Raw genomic sequence first — 27,449 nt, 5'->3', positions numbered from 1 at the left:
TATGTCGCAATTGAATCTAAGAAACAAGGCCATGGCATGCTTGCATGGTATAACTTAGCTGTCACAGAGCAGCTCTTAAGATCTCAAGAGCCTTCCTGGCATGTGTGCACAGATGCACACACACACATCCATTATGAATCATCCATACACACCCCCTGAGTGTTGCGCCGCTTGGAGACTTTGATGTCATCTGTAGTGCCTCTGCCTTTGTGCTTGGCTTGTGTATCTGTTTCAGTCCAATTTTCCCTACAGGGTGTCTTAAAATGGGATCTGCAACAAAATTTAGTTGTTACTCGATTTGTAGCTTGCAGTTGCATCTTTATCTTTACTTTCACTGAGCTCTTGCCTTTGTGTTTTTGTTTGCTTGTGTGCATTTAAACACATATTACGTGCATAAGGAAAAAGAAAACATTTTCTGTCTTCCAACAGCAGTCGTTTTATTAGTACATACAGCTTTTTGTCACTTGGCTGCCGTTTGTGATCTAATAGGTTAACCCAAATGTTAATCGTAGGCCTGCAACTAACGATTATTTTGCAAATCGATCATCTGTCAATTATTTTATTTTTTTATCAATTAATTAATAATCGGACAGTAAAAGGTTCCTTAAAGATTGTTTTTACAAAATAAAACCAGGTGAAACTCCAAAGTTTTCCACCTAAGGGGTCTAGGATAGATTGTATTCGCAGACAAAAACGTTTTTTTTTTTTAATCTTAAATGCAAAATGTTTGTATATCTTAAAAAGTTTGATTTTTTTATTACTGCTCTAGACGTTTTAGCGTCTTTATACTCCAGATAATGATTAATCGATTACTGAATTAGTTTATTATTTTAATAATCAATCATGATTAATCCGATCAATTGTTCAAGCCCTAATTAAATGTTTAGATTATTTTACTACATTTCATTAAGAGAAATTTTGATAACTTTTTCTTCATTTGAACATTCAGTAGGTGGCTTTATTGGCATTATTCAGCTCATCTGGATTATCTCATCTTCCTCTCCACATCACCCTATCGATTCACAAAGAGGTTCACGCCAGGCTAGTTTGCTGGCTGGTGAGCACAATAACAGCATGGTCATTGAACCCAGTACCTTTGGGAGCATGGGCAGGTCCAAGTCCTGCTGGAAAATGTAGTAATCACTTAATCATCACTCTAAAGCCTCAGTCCTCTTAAATGTCCTATGATTATGTTTCTGCCAGTGGACAGGAACACCAGGAAATCACATGGCTCCCACAATCATAACTGGCTTCATGCTAGAACAAATTAAAAACTTAGATTCTGTGCAGTCTAGTTTTTCTCTGAATGATAAGGCAAGGCCTTATCCCGGATAAAAGGCTTTTGATATTATCTCTAGTAATCTCTAGTAGCGATTTAACAAAAGGATTTTGACAGTTGCAACCCATATCCTGGAAACCTGTGTGTGTTTGGCTTTTGGAGCAAATACTTCAGCAGCAGGCCACACCTCGTAAATCTGAATCAAACTATCAAATAGGTGGTGGTGGTGGCGGGGTGCAGGTTTTTTTTTTTTTTTTTTTTCTGCACCGTTTAATTTCACTCAACCTTCAATTAATAGGTTTATGTTCAGCACTTTGAGCTTCTAGCCGATGCACCTTTGCAGTTTGTCTCAGTGACTGCTGAGTCAAATCAACAATCTTATGACTGGTTTTAATAAATGCAATATTAAGGCATCAAAAGGTAGTTTATTTACTCTTAGTTGAATTTTAGGGCTGCAGAATGATGCAATGTGTAGCGTTGTTGCTTTACTGGTTTGACTCCTGGCTGAGGGTCTTTCTTCATGGAGTTTGCATGTTTTCCTGTGCATCATGGGCTCCTTCTCTAGACACTGCCTTCTTACCAAAGTCCAAAACAATACTGTTAGGTGACTTAGCATCTTTAAATTCTGTGCATGTTTGTGTATGCATGGTTGTCTCTATGTTGCCCTGCGACAGACTGGCGACTTGTCCATTTAATCCACAGACAGCAGCAGCTAGTCTTTCTGTGACTCCTGAATCTTTTTTGAATAACTGAGCTAACACATCAAGCTGGAAATGTTGTAGAGCTTACTAAATAAGCCTTCCATTGATTTTAATTTACTAAAATATACATGCATATTTCTGATGTTGCACCTCAGAAACTTAAACCCTTTATTTCCTAAGAAAACTCTCATGTCTGTATCAAAAGGATATATTTTAGTAGATTCTTAGTTCATGCAGCAAAATGCTCGTAAATCATTGATTTTCCTCCACATCCTGACTGATTGTAGATTGATGGAGTTTAAACTCTGTTGTTAAAGGTACAGGATGAAACGCTGCTGGAGCAACTGCTGAGATCAGGGGTCATCATATTTGCTCCTCTAAAGGCTTATTAAATCTCATTTAATTCTGAAGAATTTGAAAGTTTACTAGTAGCAGACATTTTTGGAGGAGGGAGGAGGTCAACTTCCAGAATTGAGTCTGATGGTCAGCCTAATCAGGGATTTATACAGTTATCCATAAAGTAAAACACAGACTGTTTAAATAACAACACAAAAGGGGTATAAACTTTTAATATATATAAAAAATATTTTTTTATATCTGCATTTTAATAAAATAGGTATTTAGCAAGTTGGTATTCTTTCTCCATAAGCTTTACTGTCATTGCAGAAATCAAACATTTACTGACTGAATGTTTCGTGTGTTGTTGTGTTTAAAGGTTAGTGATGAACTGCACATCTTCGAGGCTGGAGCGTCTCATGCGCTCACTGATCTTTAGCTCCCTGAGTGTTTAGATTCAGCCCAGCGCTGACTGAGCCATTTAATTTATTATTATTTCCAGTCAGAAAATTAAAAGATCACTTTCAAGCTAAATCTGCAAGCTAAATGCATCATTTTGAGATACACAGCACTCCAGCTATCCTTAAGGCACTGGTTTCTTCAGCAGCCAAGTTTTTCTTTTTTCCTTTTGGTTCTTTATCAGGGTCTTTGAGCCAAATGGTTTATTTTAATTAAAATGAAAACACACACACACACACACACAAAAAAAAATGAAATCATATGAACTAATCACATATTCACACATGCAGTGGCTTCATTGTTGACCAGTAAGCAATCAAGGGGATGGTACTTTCGGATTGGTTAAAAAAGAAGCCAAATAGGCTCTGGTTTGTACCTCTTGAGGCTAAAGGGAAAATAACCTTACACATCTAAAAATAATTAATTTATTATGGTTCACAGAGAAATGCAGACACTTCACGCACCAGGAACTGAAAGAAACTATTTCCAAATTCCATATTTAAGGATTAAAATCATGTTTAACAAATGTTGGCATCAAAACAATCTCCTGCTTGCAAAATGTAAAATTCAAAATGTGCAAAATGAGCAGCCAAACTGTCTCTTTGGGACATAAAGCATTAAAGTATTCTTTCTCTCTGAAGGTTTGTGCACTTTAAAGTACCAAGAAAGATTTGTTTAACCCTAAAAGAAAAAAAGCATGAAAACCATGTGACTTCTCACTTCATGGGTTCTATGAATACTTCTTGATTTGAAGCTGATGTTGTGAGGAGATAAAGATGAGGAAGCTGAATAATTTTGCACAGAACACGAGATGCAGCTTGAAAATCTCATATGCTCTATGAAAACCCTGAAACAAGCTCCATTTATTAAGACTTACATTTTGAATCTACCCTTGATCCCTAAACAAATCAATCCACAAACTGATATTTAATTTTTGACTTTCTGCTTTTTTATTTATGTGACATGTTTCACAAAACATACCAGATGCTAAAGGAAAAGCTTCCAGAATTTGCTGGATGTTAAAGAGTAATTGACATAAATTCCCTGACCCTTGCTCTCATGGTGGATTAAATAATGTTTCATTAATACAGAGCAAAAATGCCTCATGGCATTGTGTGTTTCGCTTTTTGCATGATCACACAGAAGTGGGAGAAGATAAATGCAACACAACCATTATAGAGGTCACATGATTTTGAAACATTCTTTGGTATTACATAACCATTTGTCATGTATTAGCATTAGGAAAAAAAAACAAGAAAAAAACTCAACCCCACCCCCATATGTGCTTCTCTTATCACACTGCTGCATCCTCTCCAGGTCGCAAACAGGACAATCCTTTGCGTAGTCCTGTTTCTGTGGTTTGGCAGGGATTCCAGCTGCTTTCGGGCCCCTGGGGTTTAAAAGCTAACTGCTGCGACCCGCGCAGCTTCAGCTCCCTCGTTTCTGTGACTTAGCAGGAAAGTTTTCCTTTTCAAAGCCTGTGTTATGGCTTTCCTGTCAGGCCACAAGGCGTACAGCTGAGAAATGAGGAATCTGTAAACACATCTACTTCCACCGCCCACGCTGTTCATCGTGCTTGACACTGTTGTGCTTTCTGACTGGGTGTCCATCCTTTGGCACCCCTTGTCTGCCCCACTCTTGTCACATCCCTGTCTATCAGCAGGAGTATTCTTGGTCAGTGACTTTGGCTCCTTCCTCAGCTTGCCTCTTTCTCTGCTGAATGTGACACTGTGCTTGTTATCCTGACTGTATAATTACGTCTCTAAAGGATGTACATGTGCTCATCTAACTATTAAGCTGCCTTGGACCCCATGATGCAATACTTTTCTGCCTCAATAACAATATATCTTGCTAAAATATCGACTAATAAGAGGAACCTCCTTTTTCAATCAAGTGAGATGAAAAATCATATTTGCATGTTTGAAAAAACAGGTTTCTAAATGACTGCACTAAACAGTGTTCCTCTAAACTATTCACACCTCACAATGATACAACCACAAGGTTCTCTGTTGTGGGGACAGATCAACAAGTCATAAATGATGTTTCAGAAATTCAGAATTCTGGTTTGCAAAATTAAACCTTTTAAATAATCTGAAGCTCACTGAAATTGGATAATAGATTTCTGAAGTTTGACTAGGCCATTCTAAAACCTAAATATACTCCGTTCTAAGCTATTCCTTTGTTATCCTGATTGTATGTTAATAGAGGTTAATAGGTTGATTGCAATAATGCAAAAAACAAAAAGGTACACTGAGGGCAATAATTATTTGATCTCCCTGCTATTTTGTAAGTTTCCCCACTTAGAAATCATGGAGGGGTCTGAAATTGTGATTGTAGGTGCATGTTTGCAATGTAGGTGCATTGTAGGTACATGTGCATGTAGTTTTTAAAACTATTTATTTGTAAAATGCAGCTGCAAATGAGTATTTGAACACCTGTCTATCAGCTAGAATTCTGACCTCAAAGACCTGTTAGTCAGCCTTCTAAATGTCTACCTTCACTCTATTTAATATCTTAAATTAGATGCACCTGTTTGAGGTCGTTAGCTGCATAAAAACACTTGTCCACCCATGCAATCGGTAAGAATCAATCTACTAACAAGACGAAAGAGCTGTCCAAAGACACTAGAGACAAAATTGTACTCCTCCACAAGGCTGGAAAGGGCTACGGGGAAATTGCCAAGCAGCTTGGTGAGAAAAGGTCCGCTGTTGGAGCAATCATTAGAAAATAGAAGAAGCTAAACATGACTGTCAATCTCCCTCGGACTGGGGCTCCATGCAACATGTCACCTCGTGGAGTCTCAATGATCGTAAGGAATGTGAGATATTTGCCCAGAACTACACGGGAGGAGCTGGTTAATGGCCTGAAAAGAGCTGGGACCACTGTTTCCAAGGTTACTGTTGGTAATGCACTAAGGCGTCATGTTTTGAAATCATGCATGGAATGGAAGGTTACCCTGCTTGGAGGAAGATGAATGAGGAGTACTATCCCAAGAACACCATCCCTACTATGAAGCATGGGGGTGGTAGCATCATGCTTTGGGGGTGTTTTTCTGCACATGTGAATGCACTGTATTAAGGAGAGAATGATTGGGCCGTGTATTGCGAGATTTTGGGGAACAACCTCCTTCCCTCAGTTGGAGCATTGAAGTTAGGTCGAGGCTGGGTCTTCCAACATGACAATGACCCGAAGAACACATCTAGGGGATCCAAGGAGTGGCTCTGTAAGAAGCATCAAGGCGTGGCCTAACCAGTCTCCAGACCTAAACCCAATAGAGAATCTTTAGATGGAGGTCATACTGTTTTTCTCAGCAACAGCACAGCACCCTGACTGATCCAGAGAATATCTGTGAGAAGGAGTGGGCCAAAATCCCTCCTGCAGTGTGTGCAAGCCTCGTGAAAAACTACAAGAAACATTTGACCTCTGTAGTTGCAAATGAGGGCTACTGTACCAAATATTAACATGATTTTCTCAGGCGTTCAAATACTTATTTACAGCTGTATCATACAAAATAGTTAAAAAAAAATCATAAATTGGTATCTCTGGATTTTTTTTTTTTTTCATTTATATTATGTCTCTCACAGTGGAAATACATCCACGCTGACAATTTCAGACCCAGGCAGGATTTCTAAGTGGGAGAACTAGAAAAATAGGAGGGTGTTCAAATACTTATACTATTTTCCTCACTGTAAACTAGAACCTTACCGGATAGCAACGAGAAAACTCCGTCTTTAATACGACGACTTAAAATTACAATAGGGAGAATCACTTGGTGCTGTTAGCAAAGCATACAACAATTTTATATCAAGTTGTCTAATAAGGAAAGTATGCTGTTAAAGCGAGAAAAAAAAAAAAAAACTTTCTCATGCAACCCTACCAAGCCTCTGTAGCCACTAGTTTTCAGCTTGTAATATCTCCCCTGTGAGCAACGATAGAGTAAGTAATTTCAATATATACCCAGACTTTCTATAACAATACAACTGACAAATTATTCCTTTTTTTTTTTAGAATGTAAGTGCATCAGATAAAAACACATTCAAACTATATTAATTTAATCTCTGAATTTACACATAGAGAAAATTACAGGAAGTGTTTACTAATTAGATTACTTATCTGATTCTGGTGGCAATCTCTTGAATTGGATTCATTTTGAGGCACCACATGAGAATCCTTTTAAAATACATTCAAGTTTATGATTTCAAAAGTTGAATATATGTTTTCTTGGTACTGTAATCAACTGACTGATTAAAAAAAAGGGTTGATTGTGACATGATAAACAGGTAAAAGCAATAAAGAGAGGGAAAAGATTAAATTTTATCGTTGTTATCTGACTGAATTCTAAATGTTGATACTTTTAAGCTAGATTGAGAAAGTTCTTAGGCAATTTCTCCAAGAGCTGAGTTTTATTTGACGGAAGCTTAGCCTCAGCTCTGTGTCCTCATTCTGCATATCTTCAATTTCTTTTTCCTTCGACCTCACCCTTCTTTATCTGATTGAAGTCTTTCCTCCAGGATATTTTTATGCTGAGCCCCTGGGTTTCATTATGTTGGAATAACTTTATCCTGTTTTTGTCACTGTGAACTGTTGTCTATTAAAGACAGTAAATGCTGACAGGCCACAGAAGACCTGCTGACGGAGCTTCTGGCTTAAACCAAATTTCACAGCTCGCTTCACTCATGCTGCCTGCACTAGTATGAAGTCTGAACTGTTGTATGATTTGGCAACCATGTCCATCTTAAATATCTATCTCTATTTCACCTCATTCCTTAATTTAGGCTAAGAGTTCTTGATGTGACTGCAATATCAGGAGATGATCAGGAGAAGATTTATCATGAAGGAACCTCCTTAGCTGTTTGAGAAACATTTATTTAAATAAGGACAAATATCTTCATGTTGTTATTTATTTGAGTCTGGGGCAGCTGTGCGGCAGTTCCTTCAATTCTCATATGCTACACAGCATACATAAATAACACATTTCTGGTCTACATTAGATTCTGACAGAGAGTCAATTAATGAAAGATGGTGCCTTCTCAAACTGTATGATTATATTATATGAAACCTGCTGCAAGTCTAACTCCACAACTGGCTTTGCTGTAACTCTAAGCCCACGCTTAGAGAGGAACTGACACTATTATTTTTAATCATCTCAGTGCTAGACTAGTTTTAGGGGAAAACTTGTGCTTGACACACATTTACTGTAAATGTTTGTTACTTCCTGGTTGGCTTATAGAGAAATATATATCAATTTATCTTCTCTTCAACACCTTTTAATCAAGAATATTATAGGTTTACAGACTATTAAGGTGATATTTGTTAAAGTTTTCTGTGTGTTGTATAGCTTTTCCATGAAGGAACAATACTTTGGTTTTTCATGTCAAGGGGATTTTTTCCCTCCCACCTATATTGTCTGTATAACCAGTAAACCTGTTATGTGGTCCAAGTTTTTCTTCCATTACATGCCTACCTCCAACATTTGATATATTTGCATGATGGTACTTCAGAGGTTAGTGGAAGGCCTGTACATTCCCAGAGATGAAAGAAATAGACTTTCTAAATAAAGATTGACCTTAACTATACCACCAAATTGATTAGAAAGTTGCTTAAGGTTCAAAATGCTTGACAGACTCTGTTTAGCATTGATGTTGCTTCACTTATTTAGATATGTTGAGATTTTTCAAGTATTACTTTGAATTTTCATATATTTATGTAAGAACTCATGACTTATNCAAATCCATATATATATATATATATATATATATATATATATATATATATATATATATATATATATATATATATATATATATATATTGCCATATTTTAAATCGATAAGCATTTGTTTGTATTTCTAAACAATCCAAGAAAAAATATTATACTTAATATACCCAAATGATATTGAAAATTTCTCTTATATGGCCAACCGAATATATTGAAATTAGCTTAAAAATTATTGTTTGGTAAAGTGTTAACACAATTTATGAATAAAAGCCGATTTGATAAAAATCAAAAAGGACAAGTCTTGAACATTCAGACTTTATTTCTCAATTATTTCCAGGCCATGTCACTGTGTGTTCTCACTGTCCCCTAATGGTTAATCCTGGAACTTTTCTCTGATCAGAGCAATGCGGCAGAAAATACAGATCACTCTCCAAACAGATATGTATGTAAAGCATTCTTGAAAAACATGAAAACAACCATTAAACAATGTACATAGCACCAGTTTGACATACAGTATTTGTTTAACAAAAGGCAAGGCTAATATCAACATGGAGGATGTCCGGTACGCTTGTCAGCAGAAACCTGTAGCAGCAATTTTTCTTCTCTTGGCATCTCTCCATAAAACAACATTTCAACATCATTATTATACTTTCACTTTATATAAGTTAAAATAATAGAAGGATAAACACTTATAATCATGAGAAAAAAAATATAAAAATAAATGCCCTACAAAACAAAAAGCTCTGGGAAGTTTTTTTTTTTAGGTATTTTCTTTCGGTGCTATGCTTAAATGAAATACTAGAAATAAAAGTTTATGTCAATTAAATGTTGTGGGTTGCATCAATTTAAATATGGATAGATATTTTTTATACGAGAGAGGCAAAGCAAGCAAAACTTTTGTCTCCTGGGCCTAATAAGAAGCACACATACAGTGAGTCTTTTTTACAATCACTGTAGCTTAAATGCTACTGGTCATCATTTTGGTTGTGGGAATCCTTCAGTGCCAAGTCTTGGACTTTGCCTTTGTGGTCGTTTAGCTGTTCCGAATGAGTGGTCAAGGTGCTGTTAACCTGGCTCAGGATGTCGACAGAGTGTTTCTCTAGCTCTGCTCTGATCCTTTCCAAGTCCTCTGCAAGTTTCCCAAGGCTGCTGCATTGGCTCTCAACCTGGCTTACCCTGCTGTCAACGTCCTTTACCTCTTTCTGCACCTCCTTTGCTGTGCTGCGGCAGCCCTGTAGCCCCCCGGACAACTGTCTTTTTAGAGCTGCTAGCTCAACCCTAAGCTCTGCCAGTCTCCTTTCACTAGTTCCAAGAAGGGAAGACTGATGTCCCATCAGTTTAGTGATTCCTTGCATCTGGTTGACGATTTGATGTTCCCTTTGCTCCCATGTGGAGTTAGCATGGCCTACTTCAGTTGCGATAAAGCTGATGGAGTCCTTTAGGCCCTTTAGAGTTCGGTTCACAGAGTTTATGTTGACCTTAAGCAGAGTGATCTCTCCCTGAATGGAGCCCTCTGTTTCCATCTGAGAAAGGCGGACTAACAGGTTATTCAAGGTGCTGTTAAGGTGGTCCAGTCTGTAAGAATGGGAGTCCAGACGGTTTGTCATCTTCTTGTCCATTCCTTTGCATTCCTCATCTACTAAGGGGTCAATGACAGCTCCCTCTTGTGGAGTGGATTGTGAACAAGTGGAGCAAAGAATTTTCAGTTCTGATAGCTGTGTCTGAATGCCACTTAGGTCTCCGTCCAATCTTCTCCTCACAGACTGTATTTCTGTTTCTAGAGCAGGAACCACCTGGCCCTCCAGAATGGCTGGAGTTGTTGCATTACTCAGTTCTTCCACTGCCACAAACAGTTTCTCCTCTAGAGTCTTCAGCTTGTCTTCAAGCAATGTTTTGAAACCATCTAAACCAATTGGAGGCCCTTCACCCCCACCAAGTCCACCGTTGGTAGCATTGACTCTACCCTCCATTTCGATTAGGTGTGTCTCCACTAGGGTCTCTATTTGAAGGGTTTGGTCAGTGAGGGCTGTCTGCAGCTGTCTCTGGGATTCTGTTAAATATTTTACTGATTCTTCCACCTGCAACATCCGGTCAGACAGGCTGTTTACCTGGAATTATCAACAATTTATTTCATTAGCTCCTTAATGACAAAGCATTTATTTATCAAAAATATTTTTTGATGTCCAACTTTATTGAAGCCACTCTTACCTGTCCACAGCAGCTCTCGGTAAGGGTGAGACCTTGGATCTGAGCTTGCAAGGAGCCCAGCTCCTCCCTCAGCCCAGTTTCTCTGCCCTGCAGAGACTGCTGCATCTGCTCCTGGCCGTCCAAGTGCTCCCTTTGGCACTGCCGCTGTACCTCCCCAATCTTCTCATCACAATGATTCTCCATGCCATTGAGACGTTGTTCAAAGCCATCGAGGATCTCAGCTCTCACACCAGCTAGCTTGATATCCAGGATCTCATCCAGATAAGTCGTTGCACCTGGACCAGTGATAGGCTTACCATCAGCTCCTTCCAACAGCTTCTTCAGCTGACCATCGTGACCGATGACCATACCCTAATGGCACACATACACAGAAAAAAGGTGGAATATTTTAAAAGAGTTTATAAATACTAAATAGCAAGGGATCTTTTTACAGAATCAAGATGGGGCACCTGAATCTCCTCCAAAATGTGAGTCTTAGCTCGAAGCTCATCTTTCACCTCTGTCACTCTTCCTACTAAGTCTCCAAATCCAGTTAGGATTCCTCCTCCATCCAGTCCATCAGGGGACCCATCTGGGATCTCTCCAAATCCCACCGTGGAGTCGGGAGCTCTTGGAGGGTTAGGCAGTAGTGACACCAGAAGCTTGTTGGTTTCTTCACGAAGGGATGTTCGAAGTCGCTCCTCAAGGCCATTCACTACCCCAGTGAGGGTTTCTAGACCCAGGGTGAGGCGACGCAAGTCCTGCTCCATGCGGTCTAAGCGTTCACCTGTAACTCCTGAAAAGCCGACTTCTTATTTAGAGAGATTCACAAGATTCATGAGTACAAGACAACAAAGTCAATTTTTACCATAGTTAGGCTTTCCACCTCCACCAGGGAAGAATTTGCCTGGATCCAGTGGTGCTCCTTCAGGCTTCTGGTCCACTGGGGGTCTAGGTCCATGAGGGAACCCTTTAATACCTGGGCGATGGGGGCCTATGATGTCAGGTAGTGTTGTAGGACCATCATGACAAGCTTCACCCGAGAAACCGGGGCAACATCTCCACTCGAGTTCAGTCACAGTCTTGTACCCTACCTTGTATGTTGGCCTGTGAAAAGTTCTATACCTGAATGAATCAAGACAGAAACAGATTTCTTTCTGTTAGTGTTATATACAGATGTTTCAGGCTGATGAAACTTCTTTCTTTGTCAAGCAATTCAGCTTGGAGCATGGATGTTGGATAAAAAGATGGCACAGAGGAAAATAATGCAGGAAGTTGTTTTCTGGGGTATTGAACAAGGATTGAAATAAGATTAAGAGATTAAGATAAATTCTGATGTAAATTGTGTGGCATCAGAGCATTGGGTTCAGGTCATCCCTCCACTTTAATATTATCTTGTTTGAAATCAAACCCACTCTATTCTTTTGATGCAATCACAAATTGAACTGACATTGTTTAAAGTTTAAATTCAGCATTTTTTCTCTGTGTGTAGGTTTTTGAAATGAATATCATGGAATATTAAAGAAAATAAAGTACATTTTTGAGCATCTGTTGCAAAACATCAATCTTTTATTGAAATATCCACCTTTTGCAGTTTTTACTTATAGCCTGATTAATAGTTTGGTAAACACTTAAAAACAATGCTAGAGTTACATTCTAAATGAAAAAAGTAAGCAAATTAAGAGCAAATTTCCTACATTTTCCTTGTAACACATTAGAAAAGAAACCTCAAACACACAAAACCCTTACCTCCACCTGTAAAGCACAATATAATTTGGTCACTAGAGGGCAGCACTTGCAAATAGTTTGTCAGGGAGCTGATAGCTCCCTGATACGTTTTTATACCAAAAGGCTTATCTACATATTTCAAATGATGAAGTCAAACCCTACGAAATTAGACTGAAAGTACAAGACAGAATCACTTTAAAAAGTTTAGCATTTTGCTAATAACAGCAAGAAAACCTACATGACTACAGGGCATTTCTGTCCCCAGATGCACTTGGTGGTGTATTCAGCTTTCACATAGGTTTCCACTCCATCATGCAGGATGCAGGTGATGTTCTTCTGGACCATGTAAGCACAGTGGTTTCTGAGAACAGAAAACAACAATAATATATGAGCTATACTGAAGTAAAAAGAGAGATTAAACTTCATATTTTTCATTTAAGGTGTAAAGTTGTACTCTACGTGTTCTTAAGGGTCACTAAGTCATATTCTGAAAAATGGCAACATGCACAGCTTGAAAATGTAATTGCACATATTAGACTTTAAATGTTTCAGCAGCTGAAGTCACTCTATTACAGTTAGCAATTATAATGGGGGGTCAGTCTGGTTTAATAAAGATACAACCAACTGATTCTCCAGAGTTTTGTGTGTTTCAAATATGCTTCTGTGGAAAATGGTGAGAAATGATGAGAAAGATGATTTCCAAAAAATTAACATACATGTCATTATTTGGTAGGATTACCTTTTAAATTTCATAAATTTCAAACATCTTATTTATCCTTTCATAGGTTTTTCCCATTAGATTTCTGTAAGTTTTGTCTGTTATTATTATTGTTTCCCACTCCCCCTGAAATAACTGGTCAGATTAGTGGACCATGACTTTGTTGTCTTAAAGCCACTCTTCAACAAATTCAGTTGTTTCCCTATATTGATTTTTTTTCCCTTTTAGAGCACTAATGTCTGCCTTTTAAATCTCTGGCTGATCTAAGAAATAAGAAATTGGGCTTTTCTTCACTCCACCCCCATCTGTCTTTGTGGTCGAATGCTTCTTTTCTTTCTTTTACAAACTTGATTAATGAATTTTATAGAAAAACATAATCCCTTCTGGAACACTAAACACCTTCTCCTTCCTAAACAGCTTCATGTGGAAATCAAAGTCTAAACGGGGAAAACCCTTAATTGATTTAAAATCAGACTGCGAGAAAACAGGTTGTGAGAAAATATCGCCTCTTTAAGAAGAGTATTTAATTTAGTGTTTTCAACATTACATCAGTTTCGGAAAAGGGTGACTGTAAATAAACGTATATTTCCAAAGAAATGAAGAAATGAAAGAGATCGTTGAAGGACACCTTAACTAAAATAGCCCAACAACAACATGTAGTTTATAAACCACCTTGGCATTCATAAGTTTTAGGTGTTTTTACTTTGTTTTGCATTTTGTAAATGAAAAGGGTGTTTGAATACAATCTGGAAAGATACAGCATCCAAACCCCAACCGGTAAACGAATTGGCTACAATTATGTGGACAGAGGAAGAATAAATGTACCTCCTCAATTATCATATACTGTAATCTAATGCAAATATCAGTGATGTGTATTCCGTGTTTCCCTTGGTGTATAATAGCGAGAAACGTCCAAAAATACAAATCTGGAGAAATCGACCACTAAATCAAACCTTCATTGTAATTCAGTCTCTCACTGTGGCATTACTAGAGAAGGAAAGCTTATTTAAACTGTTATGTTTTTTCCTCCTATTTTTAATCCAAGTCTATAGAACATTACATAAAGTTGCCTAGCTGTACTTTAAGAGTTGCTGATGAAGGTTCTCAGTCATCCAGGTCCTAGTCATTCCGTAAAAATTACGGAATACTTTAAGAGTTGAAAACTGTGAACTCTGAACTTCATCACATCAGAGTACTGAGCTAGATACATTTTAGGTACCTCTCTGGAGTAAAAGGTTTTGTTCTGTTCTGAACAGGCACGTCTGGAAAAATCCAAATGAATGTTTGAGTTCTTCTTTTAAAAAATATCAGATTCCCTTGTTTTAAAAGAAGCACATACATGTTGGGATGCCCGCATACATTCAAGGCTTTGTAAAAGTAAAACGTCTCCACTGTAATTATATGAGGATTCTGCTACATGTCAGCATTTCTATTGGGTAATTTAATTCTGGCTGTGTATTTAACCATTCAAAAAAAAAAAAAAATCCCAGCAACAGGAGTAACAGAGAATGCCCTTGTTTTTTATTACTAGATTTGGCAACCCATCACCAAGATGCATATCAAAGCAGGGTTTCAGTTCTCCCAGTCTTCAGATTGGCTTAGAATCCAACACATAATAATATGACTGTAACTACTTGTTGCATGATGCAGGACTTGGCCTTCTCTGTCCCCTCTCTCTTTCCTTCTTGCCAGCGCAACTATAGCAACTGCTGAATGTTCCCCTGGACTCGCTGAAACTCAGGAAATAAGGATTCAAGCTCTTTAGGCTCATATGTGAATAATTTCTTGCATTCAGAGGGGAGCATTTAGCAGCACATGCGGTACTTAACATCGCTTCACAGCTGTTTTAGGAAAAGTAGTCATGGTGTAGCGTGGAGGAACCATGGTTTGAGAAGAGTCAAGTTAGTAGGTTCATGGAGCTCAGCCAGTTGTGAGAAAATCACATTGAAAGGGAAAGGGCAAGTACTAGAATGAGAGAACTCTTGCACAACATCCTGATCACCTGATGTTAAGTCATTTGTCGCTAAGGAGGCAGCGGTTATAACCTGCGATGATGTGGCTTTCAGAACATTTTTTACTATAGGTGCTCAGATCAGCGGGCAGCATATAGTGTAGAGGTTGATGGGTGTATGGGGCAATTGATCCCGGCAGCCATCTTGGGTTTATTCCTCAACCTTGGAACATTTTCTGATGTCTTCCCCCTTTCTTACTCTGCACATTTCCTGTCTGAAAGACCTGAAAGAAGCCACTACCATTTACAAAACCTTCAAAATGGTACAGAAGAAAGAAGCTGCAATGATAGCATTGCAATGTCAATGTGATAGAATATTTAGCTTCTTGTCAAGTTCTCTAAAAAAAACAGCATGACATATGTATAGCAATATTACAGCACTGCTAACTGTTTGCCTTCATGCTGCTTTTTTCCCTGGACCACCCTTGGAGGCTCTTTTTTATGGTCTCTGAGAAATGTTGACACTGATCACTCCCTGTGCTGTCATCTGTTGCTTAGTGCACTTCAGAGAAAACACAGAAACCCAGAGACTTTTCTTCTTTTCCTTTTGCTGTCTCGTGTTTTTAATCTTCAGGGCATTTTACAATGAACAAAATATTGAAATCTACATCTTGAAAGAGTTGCAGTTTATTTTGAAGAGTGTAAAAGCTGAGCCTAATTTGACAACTGTACTTGTGACAGCTGAGAAAAAGCAGCTTAGTGAGTGTGGTAATAGATCACAGGAGGTGTGTGACCCTGTTCTTTCACACATGTTTAGAGAGCTGCTTGGTGGAGTAAAAAGTGATCCTGTTCACCTTTTTGTTTGACAGGTGCACATCTGGAGGGCAGTTAGAGACAGATATGTTCAATCTGATGATAAGTTGATGGCAAAAATCCGCTAGAGAAAGAAACAAAAAATTGACTTCTAAATTAAAATGCTGGGAAACAGTTCCTAACAAACATACTGCTCCCTCTAAAACCTTTTCACCTTTGAATATATATTTAAATCACACACTTCTGCAATACCTGTATTTCAGGTTGGATTAGACTAGCAAGACACAGAAAAACAGGGAGGTTAGTTGAGATGGAAACTAAACGTCCAGGCATAAATGGAAATCACTGCACACAATGGAGACTGACCTCTGCAATCCATCCCCATGATTACACTTTAGTATAGTGGTAGCATTTTGTTAAGGTGGATGATTTGTTGTTGTTTTCTTTTACTAGGGAGATAAAAGCTAGCCCTAACTAACAGAAAAAAATTTATGAAGCAGAGCTTCACCTTCCAGCATTATAGAATTGCAAAGATAAAACCAGAGTTACAATAAAGCTTTTTCAGATTAAACAATATCCATTTTTTAAAACAAATCCAGTCCAAATTCACACCAAACTCCAATTTGAAAGTACACAGGAACTACAGATTTTTGACATATTTGCAGCTGGATTTGCAGCTAAAGATGTTTGAGCCAATGCAAACTGCTCTTTAGAGATGTATAAAGACATACAAACATTTTAAAAGCATGTATAATCTTCCTTTCACTATGAATGTTTTAATTGCATTATTTCAGATATACATGCAAGTTTGAGGTCGTTATGTAACCACATGTGAAAAAGATCAGTTGGAATGATTTTGCAAAGCAATTCTGTCCTTCCACTCTGCACTGTTGGCAGGGATACAGCAGATCTACACCTTTTATTGTGATAGAGAATGGCTTGTTTTGAGTTTTAACATGGTGGGCATTGATAATGTGCCAAAGGCTGCACAGTCCACATAAAGCCAATTAAAAAAAATATGGAGCCTGAATATAAAAACGGTCATGGTGAGTGCTGTCTTTAGATTCAATTTAGCCTGTAAGTACGCTTGCTGTACTGCTGGGAGAATTGCTAATCTAAACATTGTGGGAAAAGAAAAAGAAAGATCTGATCCATATGATCTCAGATGTATGTAAAGAACAATGGTGACAAAATTGAGATGAGAAATTTTATTCCCTGATTTTTTTTACTTCACCTCTGAACCAGACTGGTGAAGAAAAATATAAATGCATTCCTGTATTTTCTAATGCACTCATGCATGACAGGAAATAGTATAGGTCGCACAGGATTAATTGGAAATAGTAATCCCACCCAGATCAGATTTACTTATGTTTTTAATTTAGAAATCATCTTGTGAAATAAAACAGACTTCTTCAGCTGCATGCTCTTATATAACAGAAGAAAATAATCCATTTCCAATCCCAGAGGTTCAGTCTTCCCTTCCACTTCTCATGTGTGTTTTAGGGGGTAACAGGCATTACTTTCGTTTCCTCCTAGTCTCCATGCTAAACTATGTTTCAGCAGTCACCCAGAACAGACCCAGCACCAACAGTAGAGAAGCTTTAGAATCAATACCTCATTCTGGGAGGTCTTCATGTTGTTCTCAGAGTTTGAATAATTTGGCAAAAGCATTATGTCTTTTATTTCTTTAATGGTTAACCTTGATCACTTTATAAATTTGCTTATGCAAGCATTGTGTACGCTTAGCTAAAATACATCCTTCACAAAAATTATATGCATGTGAAAAACTGGAAATTTTTCCAAAAAAAATTATTATTGTGTTCAGTTTGTTGATAAAATAAACTCAGTGTTGCAAGTGTTTATAAAATACGGAGATTTACAATGTCTTTAATTTACTTAATTTTGTCTCCTAACAGCCTAAATTTCACAGCAAATTATTTGGATGTTTCCAACACAAAGAAGCAAATAATGAAAAGTAAAAATGTAGACCCTCTTTTTGCTAAAACGGGCAGGCGGGAGTGTTTTGGAGTATTTCTCTACCAGCTTTTGAAATAAAGATGTTTTAATTGGACTGAATGGAGATTATCAGTTAACATAAATTTTTAAGTCTTGATTTCCAGATTATTTATGCCTTGGCTTTGATGGAGCTGTTCTAATACATGTTCAGACTTTCATTTAAAATACTCACTTCTAGTTCTGTCTGTATGTTCTGCAGTTGTTGTTTTGCTGAAAGATGATTTTTGGCCCCATGTTTCATAGTCTTTTCCCACATTTACCTCCATTCTATTTTCCATAAAAAACCAGGCAGCCTTATACTGGGGTGGGGATTGTTCAGGATGATGTTCAATGTTAGTTTTCCTACAAAAAGGTCATGAATTATTGTGTCTCATACGTAGCTTGCAGCAAACTGAAAATTTCCCAGCATTTAATACTGTATTTTTTGGCATAAATACTGTATACTATAGCAAGATATACTGTTTAGATTCAGTGTTATTTGGTGAGTATGATCATTCTTTTCTCCAAATTAATGCTCTTAAATTTTTTAGAAAGCCTAACAAAGTATGCTTTAAAAAGTTAATAGTACAACCCTGTTTTGTTACATAAACCCATCATCAATCAGTTTGTATTAGATCCTGTGTCATTAGAAATATCCTTGCTGTCTTGAGATCTACAGAAAAGCACAAAAAAACAACAACCGTCCAGCGGTACACACCCTTGATGTACCACCCAACAATATCTCATATGACTGATCTGAAACTCTCTAACCTCTCCTGTTTTTCTCCCAGAGGAGAAAGTAACAAAATCAAGTAACAAAATAAACATTTTGGCTCTCTATACTTTACTGCAGTAATAATTTGCTTGCAATTATTTATACTTTCTACTCCTTAAATCTTAAAAATAGACTCATTACTTTTGTTTCATTTAAGTCCTTTCTCATTATGGCCTGCTGGTATTTAAAAAATAAAAAACATCAAAATAATTTGTTTTATCTAGAAAATCCTTTTTTTTTTTTTTTTTTTTTTTTTTTGTAGTTGGAGTCTGTACTGCAACAACTTGTTGTTCACCACATATCCATAAATAAATATCAAAAATTGATAATTTTTCAAGATATTTCAAAGTTCAATTTGACAGTGTTACCATTAGGTAAAAAAAAATTAAGAAAAATAAGTCTAAAAAAATTATTATTGTAGGAACATTTAAGGAACATTGTGGAAAAATTTTCCTTTATTAAGCTAGTGCAGTAGAGCATCTGTCTTCAACTATTTTTTCTGCATTACTTATAATTTTATACTTTAAGTAGTTTTAAAAATGGTATTTTTACACTTTTACTTGAGTAGAAAGCTTGTTGAAATTTTTAAACACTAAGAGTTCTACTTCTAGTTGAGTAATAAACATGAATACTTCTGACATCTCTGATTTTTCCTCACCTGACTGATGCATCTATTCTGACAATTTTATTTCTTGCTTTCTGCTCCCACAATAAAAATTTTAGACCACATAATACCAGTTTTACAGCATCCAAAAGAAAAACCTGAATTCCCATCTCATGTTTGTTTGAAAAGTTTGTTTGTCTGACAAATCATGTATCCTTCTTCAGCTACAACCAACTTACCATTAAACCCTTCTTTTCACACTTCACCTTACTTTCACTTTTTAAATATAAAATCTGCAGACAACTTATGTGCCAACGCTGAGACATATTAATCATTCTTGGCCTGCGTAACTAATGCTGTATTATTTATCTTTCAGGCTGAGGTTCCACTAAGCTTCCATGTTGTCCCATCACCATCCCCTTCTGCTTGTTTTGATACTCTGACACTCAGTGGCTCATCTTCCACTGTCTCACCTGCAGGGGTTCCTGACTGTTTGAACCCCGACCACCGCTGTCAGCTCCGACAGATTTACAGCTGGTTGGGGACTGATAGCAACCTATGCAATCTTTTATAAGGCTTTTAGCAGCTGTGTCTATAGGCTAACAGATCCCCTTTAGGGCTAATCTCTTTTCATAAATGCTTTTAATGATGCCAGCTGGCATATCTTCAGGCTCCATAGTCTGGTTGACTACGACTACTTCTGGCTAATGATCGGGGTCAAGGATACTCTCAGCTTTAAGACCTTGAAGAATCTATTTGACTTTCAGACTAGTCACCTCCTAGTATTGAACCTCAAAAAAGCATTTTTTTATTTACATTCCTTACTCTGACTATCCTGAAGAAAATGGATCTATTTTTCATCTTATGAACTTTCTGCTTTATTTAGATCTTTTTTTGTAGGTGTTGAGGAAGAATAGGGTACAGTAAGGGTGAATATAAAGAAATCTCTTCACTTTCCCAAAGCACATCATCAGCTTTGCCTTTGTACCTTTGGATGAAAAGGGTTTAATTAGTAATTCTAGATTAGGTATACTCATTGCAACTACTGTGTAGGATTTAGGCCTTTTGAGTCACTAAATAATGTTTGTAAATATCAGCCTACATTATAGAGGCTCTGAACGAAACAAACCTTTCATTTAAATTCACAACCTCAGTACATCTAAAACAAATATTAAAAATACATAATTCCACATTTCAAATGAAGCTCCGTTTTCATGTTTTTAAAATTAGAGGATCTAAGTTTGGTGAAACCAAAGCAAAACTAAAGGATGAAGCAAAATTTAAGGGAAAACATGTATTTAAAGGAAAAAAAGTCATTCAGTTTTGCCATGCTTATAAAGCCGATTATTAATCATTTTTTTGTGCTTGACAGTAGCCCCCTGGCTACTTACTTAATGTGGATAACATATGTGAAGAAGGGCTCACAGTAACCAAATATCTAAGCCTAATGCCAAAATAATTAGAGCTTAATTTCCACGCTAATCAGCTAAACCTTCAGAAACAATATCCACTGGCTTATTTGCAATTCATATGCTGGCAAGAATGGACTGTTATGACTGGGGAGTACATCAAGCCAGGGATGGCTATACACCTAACTGTTAATGTACCCTGTCTTAGAAATACAAGGTTGGAGCCATTAGAGCTCAGTTTGATGCTAACTTTTGGTCCTCAATTGATACCAGGAGGTTATCTTGACTCTCAGCCCTGAGTTCCCCACTATGTGTGTATGAATGTGTCGTATTATGTGAGTACAGCTGGGGTGAATGTGGATCTCGTGCAAAACATTTCAAGTATCCAGTATGACAAGAAAATCCCTGTTTAGATCAATGCATTAGCATTGAGTCCTCTTGCATGCAGTCTAATTTGACCAAACCGTAGTGTAATACAGCCAAAGTCAGTGGATCATATGATACCAATCGTAATTTTTTTCATCTAAAGAAGTCCAGCTGGATGCTGCTTCTAAATGACTTTGCAGCAATCCCTCTTTCAAAATAAAAAAGTAAACCTCTTAGCGATACCGGCCTTTGATCCGCTGACTTTATCAAACACCAGTGTTCCTGATAACTGGTTTAAAAAGAGGACAATAAGACTTGCGTCTTCATAGATACGTAGAAAAATGATGCTTAAAAAAGGTGGGATGCTTGTTTTTGTAATCCAGGTGATTCATCACTATCCATTGTGCTGTAGTCATGACTCTCACACAAAACCTACAAAGATGGCACCTCATACATGAAGACCAGTAAATCCCAAGTAAACCCCACAAAAACCTCAGTTAGGGTCGAAGCAAAACAGAACATTCTGATCATCTTATTTTCATGAAGAGGTCAAACATGGAGTGAAAAATTACATCTTTCTCTTTTATACATTGGAAGCTTTAAATTGCACCAGATAAATAATGAACTTTGATGAATAACTCAGTAAATGGGAGCCCGTGAGTTAACTGCCCAGTCTTTGTAACTCTTAGCAGGAGACTGGCTCCATTTCTCTCCTCCATTGGGCACTCAGCCTAAACTTACAACACCAACCCACAACCTCTAACCTCCATCATCTTGCTGACCTTTGCCCCTTGATCTCTGTCCCATACATCACTGAAAAAAACACAGATATAACTCAAGTCCAATCAGTGTTTACTCCCCACATCCAAATACCATATCTTGCTTCTGTATTTATCCTCTATTGTTTTATAGTTGAGAGAATAAGAAGTTTTTAAATGCAACATTTTAGTATCACTGTAAAAAGAAGAAAAAGGGGGAAAAAAAGTTTTTTTTAAAATAAGAACAATACATTTGCTGTAAAGGTGGGAGGGTACAGTGTTGTAGCCGTCAAAAGTGCCACCGTCAGAGGCTACAGGACCATAAACAGTCTCACAGCAGCAAGTGGTTACATTGAATGAAAGAAATGACTGTGAAATCAAATCACTCGCTTTGCTGCCAAAACATAGATGATAATTCAAAGTGACGACAAACTAAGCTGAGAATTCTCAAATGCTTCAGCAGCAGGAATGTGTGTCGTAAATGTGACCACGTGTTTAGCAAGAAACAAAAGTTTAAAGCTGGACTTTTCCTCCACTGAACTCAAATCTGCTCACCTAAACAAATGAGTACACATTTTACAATAATGTTTTGCACAAAGCAGAGCACAAATTTTATTTTCAAGTCTCTATTTCCACTGAGCAATGAGGCAGACAACGTCTGAGTTAACCTAAAAGAAGTGTTGGTCACGCACTAAGAAGTCCCAGGGGACTGTTGGTTCCGACAAGGTCATAAGCTCTTGTACACACCTTTGTTAAACCTTATAAGCAGAAGTGTAAAGAATTATTAACGTGTACTGGTCATTAAAAATGTTAGTGATGAATTACTGAACACACTAAAGCAACTGGTTAATCAGTTAATACATAGATCTGGGCATGAAATTGTTTCCAAGACAGAAATAGGTTTGGCCCCATGATCAGACCCTTAATAGATGCTCGGCTCTTATGACACAGGCATGCTGCAGATGTGTGGAGTGATGTTTAAAACACCCAAAGGACTGAAGATCAAAAATAAATCACATTGTATTGAGTATTAAATACTTTGTTCTGATTTATTTAAATGCTTTATGTTTGGTTTATGTTTGCTACATTCAAGTTTAATGGACATGATGTCAAAGCTGATTTTTTTCCTTGTGATTTATGTTAGATACAAGTATTTAGAAGCTGCTCCCTATGAGCTGATGAAAGGCAAGACACAGAGCTCACAGTAAAGTCCTGCAAGCACCCAAAGTGCAACAAGAAACCTGCTTGTTTTACAAGCTGGGTGAAAATGTACCCTATGGTTGTCTTGCAAGCTGCTGACACTTGTGCTTTGGCTGATCGAGATATATTTTATATTGTGAACTGCTGTGTGAGCCCTGTCACTTTGTAAAAAGCAATATGATGAGCGATGTGCTTGTTTAGTTTTTTCCAATTAGAATTAATATAAAACATGATAGCCATTCTTTTTTTTTTCGTTTGGGACATAAAGCATTTTAAAATCAGAGTTTTTTTGTATAGATTAGGAATTTATGGTCAGAAGGAATTCAGGAAATGTTGTTGTACAACGACAATAAAGGCAGAAGAGTAAAAGCTCTTTAAAAAAGGGTCGTTTGGAATTTTTCTATGCATGAGCTTTGTTTCAAGGATAAAACATATGAGCTGCAATGGATCACTATTGTTGTGCCTTCATTTAGTTTAGATTAGTTGATGCAGGCAGCTACTGTAAACCTAATTGGCTGTCGTAATCTAAGAGTGGTGACGAACAAAGCAGACTTTTAACATATTAAAACAACTTTAACCTGGAAATATGTTATCACAGTTCCTGCATACACTTGTTTATGAACCTTAAAAACATCTCTACTCTTGCATTGTGTCTCTTTTTGCAAAAAAGAAACAATTATTTACATAGAAGAGAAGCTGAGGCAGTCCATCCATCCATCCATCCATCCATCCATCCATCCATCCATCCATCCATCCATCCATCCATCCATCCATCCATCCATCCATCCATCAAGGATATAAGCTAAATAAAACTGCACAGATAGATCTACTGCAGATTAGACATCTACTACTCATAAACCTGAAACAGAGCACCAAGTAAAAATCCTTAACTTTTGAAGCCTTTATTGTTTATCTAAATTTTCATCAGATATATCCCATTGTAAAAAGGGGATGTATCAGCATCATGTTTGTACTAGCATTAAGTAAAAAAATCTAACTTCAATTTCAGTGAGTAATTACTAAATAAGTAAACCAAGAGAGGCAAACACTGAAGTTGTGATATCATCTACTTTAATCTTTAAACAGGACCCTGCTTTAGAAAATGCTGAACTTTCTATAGAGCTGTACGGGATGAGAAGCCATATTTTTAATATAAGAAAGCCAACCAAGTAAGGCTGGGCAATCAGCGGTCTCCTGGGGCATTTTGAGTGGAGCAGCAGGTAGCAGGGGAGCTGTCCAAAGACATAACAGTTCTGATGGGAAGCCAACCACAAAGAAAAAAAGGTGGAGGAGAAATGGAAGAAAAGCCTAAAAAGCCCAAACAGTCGCCTTTATCCAAACAAATACAAACACAAAAGGTAATTAACCTCATAGTTGACTTCCCCTCGTGGTTTGGTATTTATCTCAGGTGTTTATTCAGCAAATGTTCCATTGAACACATGAGAATGTATACTGAAACCTCATTAGTCCATGTGGATACGGGAGGAATTCATTATGGCAAACAAGCATAAGCCCACAGTGTTATTGTTTTAATATTGACTGGAATCCTTTGTGCCACTCCCTTCTGGCAGAAAGTACCCAGCTGTGCTGTCAGTCTGCCATTCAGCCCCCTGCTTTCCTCTTGCAGTTCACATTCACTGTGAGAGATCCTAACCTCTGTCATTAACGTTCATATATATGATAATGGCTGCTTTCTTACTGTTACACTGCATGTAAAGTGTTACTTTTCATCCCCGGCCAAAAACTGAACCACAGAAAAGTCAATTAAACCCTTAAATAGCCATATTTTTGCAACTCCTTGGTGACATGGCTTTGTCAGGGGATGTACAGCATGGGTTGGCTCCAGCATTTAGTCAAGCCTGATGTCTAAGCAGCTTGGAGGGGAAAATGACTGGTACATTACTAAATGTAAGTAAAACATACCTGTGACGGGTCATTGGCTTGTTTGGTGAGTAGTGAGGGTTGAGTCCAGCTTTGTAGAGATTGTATCTATTTCCATAGAAAGGGTTTATATGGCCTCCATAGAAAGTTCCTTTGCTGTTCACTTCAGAGAGCATCACCCCAATGAAAAATATCTGTGCAGAAAGCAGGCGCAATTTGGTCCACATTGTTTTTAATTTAGAAAATAGTCTAATTGATTCAGAAGTCTCAAAAAAGCAGGTGCCTGGTGATAAAAATATGTTTAAAAAAGCGGCAGTTTTAGTTCCTTAAGGTATAAAATCATCCCCTGCCACAAGTGGAGTTCTTGTTTTCTTTAGTAGACCCTAAAGGAGACCAAACTGCTGTAGCATCTTGTCCCATGTGCATGTCCAGTTTTCCAAGTAATACAAAAAGGTCTCATCCCCCAGAACATGTAAATAGGAAACGTAGAGAGGATGAAGAGGGAAAGAAAAGAAAAAAAAACAAAAGGTGATCTACAGGAGGGGAGAGGAAGAGAAGGAGAAGAACGAAAGGAAGAATGGGATAAGGGAAAGACGTCCGTCTAAAAATCAGCCTCCATATACACACGTGCGAGAGTGTTTGGGACCTGCTGAAAAGGCTCGACCCTCCCAGCAATCTGCTCTCTGCACGAGTGAGGGTGTGTGTGTGTGAGTACGAGAAGCAGCATGCTGCTTTGCAGCCCCTGAAGGGGCAGGCAGACAGACAGCGGGTATTTGCATATCCCACCCCAAATCCAGCCTGGTCCCTCTGTGTGCTGAAGGAGTTGTGTCGCAGTATTAAGTGATTCTTTCAGTGTTTGTTTCACATGAAAAGATACAGGGAACTCCAGATGAAAAATATGTGATTTCTTGTTTAGTTACTCTTTATTGCTTATTGTGTTGTATTTCTTTCTTCTATCAAAGGCATAGTTTGCCTTCCTTCTTTCTCTCAAGAGATTTTGCATCTCTGCCAAGTTTGTTGTCTTCATCTGCATCTCCTGCTGCTGTGCATGAGAGAAATATTCCAATGTATAACACTATGTTTGGCACTAGAACCCGCAAAAGCTGGACTTGATGGAGAGACTCATTGCTTTATTTTGGTTAGTAATTAAATATACCTACAATATTTTTGGTCAACATTCACACCTCTGTCCCCCTGCTTTCAATTTAGTGACTTATGTTTGATTTTAAATTTTTTGGTTCTTTGTTTTTGTTTCATTTTTTTTTTTTACCAATCTGACAGTATTAAATCAAAATGATGAAAATATTTTTTTGATAAAAATCATTTGCTGTGCAGCTTTGAGGGGAAACACTTGGAGGAATTGGCAGGCATCTAGTTTTTGTTTGTTTTTGTTTGCTCAGTTAAATGGCTGCTCTGAAACATCTTTCTCAACTTTGTGTAGACAATGCATCATTGAACCTGGTCTATTTTCTCTTCATTTGCAGGACAGTGTAAAAGAGAAAATTGTTTCACTGTTTGCTAGACACACATCACACAAGTGCTTGATTTCCTGAATGTATGACTGACCAATGGCCACTGAAACGTAGACGGCTTTAATTATGTCTGTGTACTACTGACACAGTGTGGATACAGGTTTTATAGCAGATAAAAGGTTAAAAAAAACACTGTTCAAAAGCTTTGAGTAGAATGTTTAGATCCTTCCAAATTCCTTTCATGATATTCCAAAGTATGCAGCCCAGTGTGATATTTTTTCTTATTTTTTCCACTCATGCAAAAATGGTTGCAGTTAAAGACCTCCCAATAGTTCTTTTAGAATGAACAATCCTATAATTTCAGAGACTTTGACCTAAAGAAAGCTGAGAGAACATCGATTTTTTATGTTACAAACTTACCAGATTTAAGCATTTAAAAGATGAAGAAGAAGCATTTAAAAAATGAAGAAAAAAATTATTTAGAAAATAGATTTAAAACCTTTCAAAAAATACTAGAATGGGTACACTCTAATAATTTTTTCTATTCAGGCTAGAGTGGCTTCATTGTTTTCGTAGAGAAATTCGGAAAACATTGCTGTCAATGGACCAATTCCAACCATTGCAAGTCAAAGGTAACTCGATGTAAACTGTTCAAATATAAGGCCATATTTGTGCATAGTGTCTAGAAAAATTAGAAATTGGAACTCGGAAGTCAAACTCTTATCTCTAACAGTTACCTTTAAAATGATTGTTCCATGTTAAACAGGCAACCATGGACCTTATGAATCAGTTTTTCTTGAGATATATATATAGTTCTTCAAGATGGTATGGAAAATTTGTGGGCAATGTGTGTTCAGAGCTGGCTCCTGCTTTTTGGTCAGCCAGATAGTCCTTCTGTGGGAGAGGAGCAGTGCGGTGTAGTGAGGGCTGACAGATGCAGCAAAGCAGTGTCTGTTTCAGCCAGCATAATGTTGTGTGTAAAAGCCACCCACCAGTCCACTAACAGGTAAACCTCAGCTGTAGCAAGCTTGCAATGTATGAGACTGTATTCAAGGGATGCAGTCCAAATAATATCAACTATTGCTAAATTAATCTTTAG

The 27,449-nt window shown here is 37.5% G+C and overlaps 1 protein-coding gene across 1 annotated transcript; it reads right to left on the bottom strand.

Moving 5' to 3' along the window:
- Positions 1-8,790: 8,790 nt before the first annotated feature.
- emilin3 (elastin microfibril interfacer 3) lies at positions 8,791-25,583 on the bottom strand. The gene is made up of 6 exons (XM_015379279.1): positions 24,921-25,583; positions 12,647-12,769; positions 11,549-11,805; positions 11,151-11,476; positions 10,702-11,052; positions 8,791-10,601 (listed from the first exon to the last, which is right to left on the bottom strand). Exons 1-6 carry the CDS (start codon positions 25,103-25,105, stop codon positions 9,459-9,461), a joined length of 2,385 nt encoding a protein of 794 aa, XP_015234765.1. The 5' UTR covers positions 25,106-25,583; the 3' UTR covers positions 8,791-9,458.
- Positions 25,584-27,449: the final 1,866 nt, after the last annotated feature.

The sequence above is a fragment of the Cyprinodon variegatus genome, unplaced genomic scaffold (genome assembly GCF_000732505.1).
Source record: "Cyprinodon variegatus isolate N-32 unplaced genomic scaffold, C_variegatus-1.0 Scaffold188, whole genome shotgun sequence".
Classification (NCBI taxonomy): domain Eukaryota; kingdom Metazoa; phylum Chordata; class Actinopteri; order Cyprinodontiformes; family Cyprinodontidae; genus Cyprinodon; species Cyprinodon variegatus.
The sequence above is the reverse complement of the archived record's forward strand: the minus strand, read 5'-3'. Positions and strand labels throughout refer to the sequence as shown.

Bases quoted from the DNA above. Each gene is read 5' to 3' on its own strand.
- emilin3 (XM_015379279.1), bottom strand. From the start codon at position 25,105: ATGTGGACCAAATTGCGCCTGCTTTCTGCACAGATATTTTTCATTGGG. The intron at 11,477-11,548 runs GTAAAAATTGAC...TCGGCTTTTCAG, and splicing joins AGGTGGAAAGCCTAACTATG to GAGTTACAGGTGAACGCTTA. The intron at 10,602-10,701 runs GTAAGAGTGGCT...TGATAATTCCAG, and splicing joins CCGAGAGCTGCTGTGGACAG to GTAAACAGCCTGTCTGACCG.